Source organism: Penaeus japonicus, unplaced genomic scaffold (assembly GCF_977035675.1).
Source record: "Penaeus japonicus unplaced genomic scaffold, GWHDUDI00000001_assembly GWHDUDI00000022, whole genome shotgun sequence".
Lineage (NCBI taxonomy): Eukaryota > Metazoa > Arthropoda > Malacostraca > Decapoda > Penaeidae > Penaeus > Penaeus japonicus.
In genome coordinates this window covers 29,874,567-29,879,566 of record NW_028234424.1, presented here as the reverse complement: position 1 = coordinate 29,879,566, position 5,000 = coordinate 29,874,567, and the positions used below count along the sequence as shown (strand labels likewise).

The window sequence follows — 5,000 nt, the reverse complement described above, 5'->3', positions numbered from 1 at the left end:
CAATTTACCCACGTTATCTCACTGAAATCTCACTCGGTTATATTCACTCTGTTTAGCCAAAGTAAGAGGTCGCATGAATGAGTACTTAAATAAATAGAGAAGAATAGATGAATCCATGGATTAATAACACAAAAACATATACATAAAATCTTATCAAAATTATCCAATTGCCAATTCCTTGCTGCAGCAGTAGAAATCTGGCGGGTGTAATGGAGACGTTTTGCTCGAGCCCATGTAAATTGTAAGTCAAGGCCATCTGTTTATGTTCTCCTGTTACCCCGCGGATTCCTTCGAGGTATTATGTACTTACATTACTTTATCTCCAATTTCTTGCTCTCCTTTTACTTCTTTGACTTCTTTGACTGGCAATTCAAGTGTTGTATATGTTTGTCTGTTTATGATTAGTGTGTTTAGTCGTTTCTACTTTTTTTTTGCAATCTGCCTCTCTCTCTCCTTCAATCTCCGCTTCTACTCCTGCTCCGTCTCATTCTTCTCCTCCCTCTTCCTCCCCCTTCCCTTCTTCCCCTCCCTCTTCATCTCTCTTTCCTTCTCCTCCTTCCTTCTTTTTCTTTTTCTTTCTCCCTCCTCCTCCCGCTCCTTCTCTCCCCCTCTCCCTTTCTTACCGCGCACATCTGTCCCCCTCTCCGGGTAGCCGTTGATGACGAGAGGTTGCGAATGGTCGGCGGTGACGATGATAAGCGTTTCTTCGGGATCTGTCATGGAGTCAGCTAAAGCAATAGCCTTCTCAAATTCTAGTGCTTCATGCAGAGCAGAACGGTGCTCGTTCAAGTGATGCGCCTTGTCAATGTTTCCTCCTGCATGAAAGATCCATAAGTGAAGATGCGTACTTTTTATTAAGTGAACTATTTATACTTGAGTTAACCCTCTAAGTATTGGTTTTCTATTACTCGTTTTTAATGACAATTATTTATAAGGGTAAACTAATTGAAATGCTAAAGCTCATACTCTGACATATATGAATAACAAAACTAAAAACAAAACACAACTGGTCACAATGATTGGTTATTGGTAAAATTAGCAAACCTAGGAAATATTAATCAGTGTATTCCTAGACTAGTTAGAGACTGAAATACAGAGTTAGTTGAGGAAATTAGTTACCATTTACAAAATAGAACCTCGACTGTATTTAAATAATTTCATTATTTAAATTTAAATAGACACACATTTAAATAATTTCTCCACACCATAAGTTGTGACAGAAAGTAAGTAAACATTGGGACATCAGGACCGTTTGAAAGGCCTACCCTCTACGAAGAGGAAGAATCCTTTGTCGTCCTTCTGCAGGACCTCGATGGCAGCGCGAGTCATCTCCTCAAGGGAAGGATTGCTCGTGTCTTCGTCGATGGCGAAGGCCATGTGGCTCCAGTCGAAGAGACCTAAGAAGATATGAGGACAAGTTCTTTAAAAAGCTTTCGGGTAGATGTCTCTGTGTGTTTGTAGGTGTGGAGTATCTTTGTAAAGCGTATTTGATAGTGTATTTGATGAGTTTGAGTCAAGTAGAATGGAAATGCAATGTATGTGAAATGCTGACACAAAATGCAAATCAAACAACGCCACCGGAGCCATGGCTTACCCATAAGGTAATCGGTGTTGGCCGTGTCCACCATCAGAAGGTCATTGCGGTGCCAGACGTACGATGCATTGCCAAGGACCTGCTTCTGGGTAATCCACGTCTCGATAAGGTTCTTGCCGTCATCGCGCTTGCCTCCGTCGCCGCCCTCTGGGTCGTCCACGCCCTTCGGTGTGAACTTCTTGCGTCCACCGCCGAGGATGACCTGAGGGGAAGGAGCGTTGCCGTGTGCCGATTTCGTTGAAGTTTCTCACAATGATTCTATTTATTTTCATTTCTCTCTCTCTCTCTCTCTCTCTCTCTCTCTCTCTCTCTCTCTCTCTCTCTCTCTCTCTCTCTCTCTCTCTTTCTCTCGTATATTATACTATTGTAACATCCTTTATAAAGAACAGCATTTTATCAGATATATTACGTAAACACAAGAATTTTGCCTGTAATAGATAAAATTCCAAGGCTTTCTTAGAAAGATATACATGTACTACTATGTCTTATGTATACTTTCATCCTAATATATCAATTGACAGGTTTACCACTGTTTCACAATTAATGTAAATGTGCAAACCATTTGGGTATGGTTCCTATGCCAATTCATGTGTTTACACTGTATATAGTATGAAAGAACTTTTCAAAATAAAAATCAACTTTCTCTTCTCTCTCTCACTCTCACTCTCACTCTCACTTTCACTCTCACTCTCACCCTCACCCTCACTCTCACTCTCACCCTCAACCTCACCCTCACTCTCACACACCACAATCTATTTCCCGCCTCTCTCTCCACCTCCCTCTCTCCCTCACATTGATCTTCGATCCCGTAGAGCCATAGACCAGCTGTTCGGCGATGTCGTCACACATCTCGGGATCGCCGTTGACGTCGTTGATATCGTCGTCGCTCTCCCAGTGCCTGGGGAATGATCACTTTTTAGACCAGTGGTTCTTAACCTAAATGGGGGGGGGGGCGGTGAGTAAATTCCAGGGAGGGGAGGGGGGGGGACGAGACCTGAGGTAAAAGTGTAAATATTTTCGGAGCCATCACGTATTGGATATAGTTAGGATGGAGTGTATGATATCAATATGGTTATAAATATGGTATTACGTAATGGAAATGTGTGTTTTGAATGTCTATACGTGTGTGTATGTGTGTATGTGGGCGGGGGGAATGTTTGAATATGTGAGGGTAGAGGTAGGGGGCGTGGAGGCAAGGACGAACAGGGGACGTGGTGATAGATTATATGCAACATGTTATTTGTTATTTACAATGTTTCTTTTTTTTTCTTAATTCATTCTGATTCTTAGAAAAGCAGAAGACGCAAGGGAGGAAGGGAGTGTGGCAGGAAAGCAGCCTGATTTGCCTCTATTTGTTTTCTTTCTTTCTTAGAAGATCTGAGAAAGATAATAAAATGTGCAAGGAGGGTAGATGGATGTAAAGGCTGGAGTAAGAAATATATCAAGATGATAAGGAACCATAAAATCAAATATCGGGTTACCTCTTCACAGATTCAAGTACCGTCCTATAATATCCTATCATACCTTTAGATATTTTCAATCGTATTCTAACAAATAGTAGCGAGTTAAGAAGAAGTGATACATAAAAAGAACTACCTCTCAGCAGTGTGGGCGTAGCTTCCAGCAGGAGAAGCATGGGTTACTCGGGTCACCGTCACGATCCCTGTGGATTTTCCGGCATCCTGAAGGAGCAAGCACAGGGTCAGTGTAAGTTAGTATACAAATAGGCAAAAGGCATATTTTGGTTTGATAGGTAAGTGTACTCTTTAAGTCAGCTCTAGGCTATATTAGAACAAATAAACGTTATGCGTGTCATATGAACTGATTGTGTGCAATGTTATGAGTTTTGATAATCTATTTGATTTGCATTTGGACAATTTGCATAGCAAAGGCAGTATATTGCAAAGCTTCTCTCTCTCTCTCTCTCTCTCTCTCTCTCTCTCTCTCTCTCTCTCTCTCTCTCTCTCTCTCTCTCTCTCTCTCTCTCTCTCTCTCTTCTGTTTCGTTTTGTTTTGTCTCTGATATTCTTTCTATATTTCCATCTACTCCCTTTACTTCTCCTTCCCTCTCCTCCCCTTTCTTCTCCTCCTTCTCCTTCCCTTTCTCTCCTCTCCTCTCTCCCCTCTACGTCTTACCTGGAAGTTCTTCAACACGGAGTGTGAATGGAAGTCAGGATTGTTCATGGCTACGCAGTCTGAGAGCAAGACATTAGCGTCCACGCCAATGGTTGCCTGGTTGCCCTTAACGCCGGTCAGGTAGGCTGTGGAGCTGGCGGCGGAATCGGTGACTATCTTGTCTGCGCTGTAGGTCTGCAGGATAGAAGGGTTGAGTGTGTATGCGGAGGTCAGGTACAGGTCGAAACGGGTGTAGGAAAGATGTGGTCAGGCTGTTGCTTGAGTTTGGCTTCGTGTGATAATGATACCGATCTAATATATATTCTTAAATAAACAGAGTGTGGTATTAGGGTATTCTAGCCTAATTGGTATATCATTTTGTTAATATATGAATACAAACTCCAAATGCTTTAAATGCTGCAAATGTTCATTCTCTGACATTTTGAAATTATTTTACCAAAGAATGAAAAATATAACTATTTCTCTCACTCGATCTCTTGTCGTCTTCTGTATTTACTCCTCCTTGCACCATTCTCTATTTAACATTCCCATTCTTTTCCTCCCTTCAACCCCACTTGTGCTTCCTCCTTTTCACTCGCTATCCCACTCTTTCCCTCTCACATCTTGTACCTATTAAAGTGAACCTACCTTAATGAGTGTAGAATATGGGAATCTCTCATAGGCCATGACCTCGTGTTCGTCATTGCCCGTGAGGTGACCCTTGAGGAGGCGAGCGGCGGTTAGAGTAGATATTGAGGTCCCGTCTCCAAGAAAGAAAATGATATTCTTGGCTTGCTTTACGATGGGGGACTTCGCTAGTTGGGCCTGGAGTTCTTCTTGCATGTTCTGATTCCAGTAGTCCATTCCTGTAGAGCGATTATAAGGCATGGTGTAAGGAAAGAATATCGTGGACGATATTTTAGATTTATTTGTTATTTTGTGTTGGTTTGTGGAGAGGAAAGATGTCACACTCCTTTTTATTTTTTCCACTCTTCGCTCTGTGCGACTCTTAAACTTATATTTTTTTTCGCAAAATATCCTTTTATCTTTCTATTTTCTGAATTTCTAATGACTATTAAGTTTTTAAGTCTATCTCAGTATCCTAACCAGCTCTCTGTATCAATAACTTCGCATTTATTTTTCTTTGTATAAAACATGACAGTTACCTTCAACAGCGTTACGAGTCTTGGTGCGGTCACCAGCGCCCACGTGTCCCATAACGTCCAGGTGATCTTGGTCTTTATCTGGCCGGGTATTTAGCATAGACAATATTTATTAATATCATTAACTGT

The 5,000-nt window shown here is 41.6% G+C and overlaps 1 protein-coding gene across 1 annotated transcript in view; it reads right to left on the bottom strand.

Annotated features, from left to right (window-relative positions):
* The window catches only part of LOC122255643 (alkaline phosphatase), a 14,568-nt gene that overhangs the window by 3,634 nt on the left and 5,934 nt on the right, over positions 1-5,000 (bottom strand). The window contains exons 4-11 of the mRNA XM_043019873.2: positions 4,875-4,952; positions 4,357-4,574; positions 3,730-3,903; positions 3,191-3,276; positions 2,387-2,492; positions 1,595-1,796; positions 1,266-1,397; positions 624-815 (exon numbers count right to left, since the gene is read on the bottom strand). Of these exons, the coding sequence (XP_042875807.2) occupies positions 624-815; positions 1,266-1,397; positions 1,595-1,796; positions 2,387-2,492; positions 3,191-3,276; positions 3,730-3,903; positions 4,357-4,574; positions 4,875-4,952 (1,188 nt within the window). The remainder of the gene's footprint in view (positions 1-623; positions 816-1,265; positions 1,398-1,594; positions 1,797-2,386; positions 2,493-3,190; positions 3,277-3,729; positions 3,904-4,356; positions 4,575-4,874; positions 4,953-5,000) is intronic.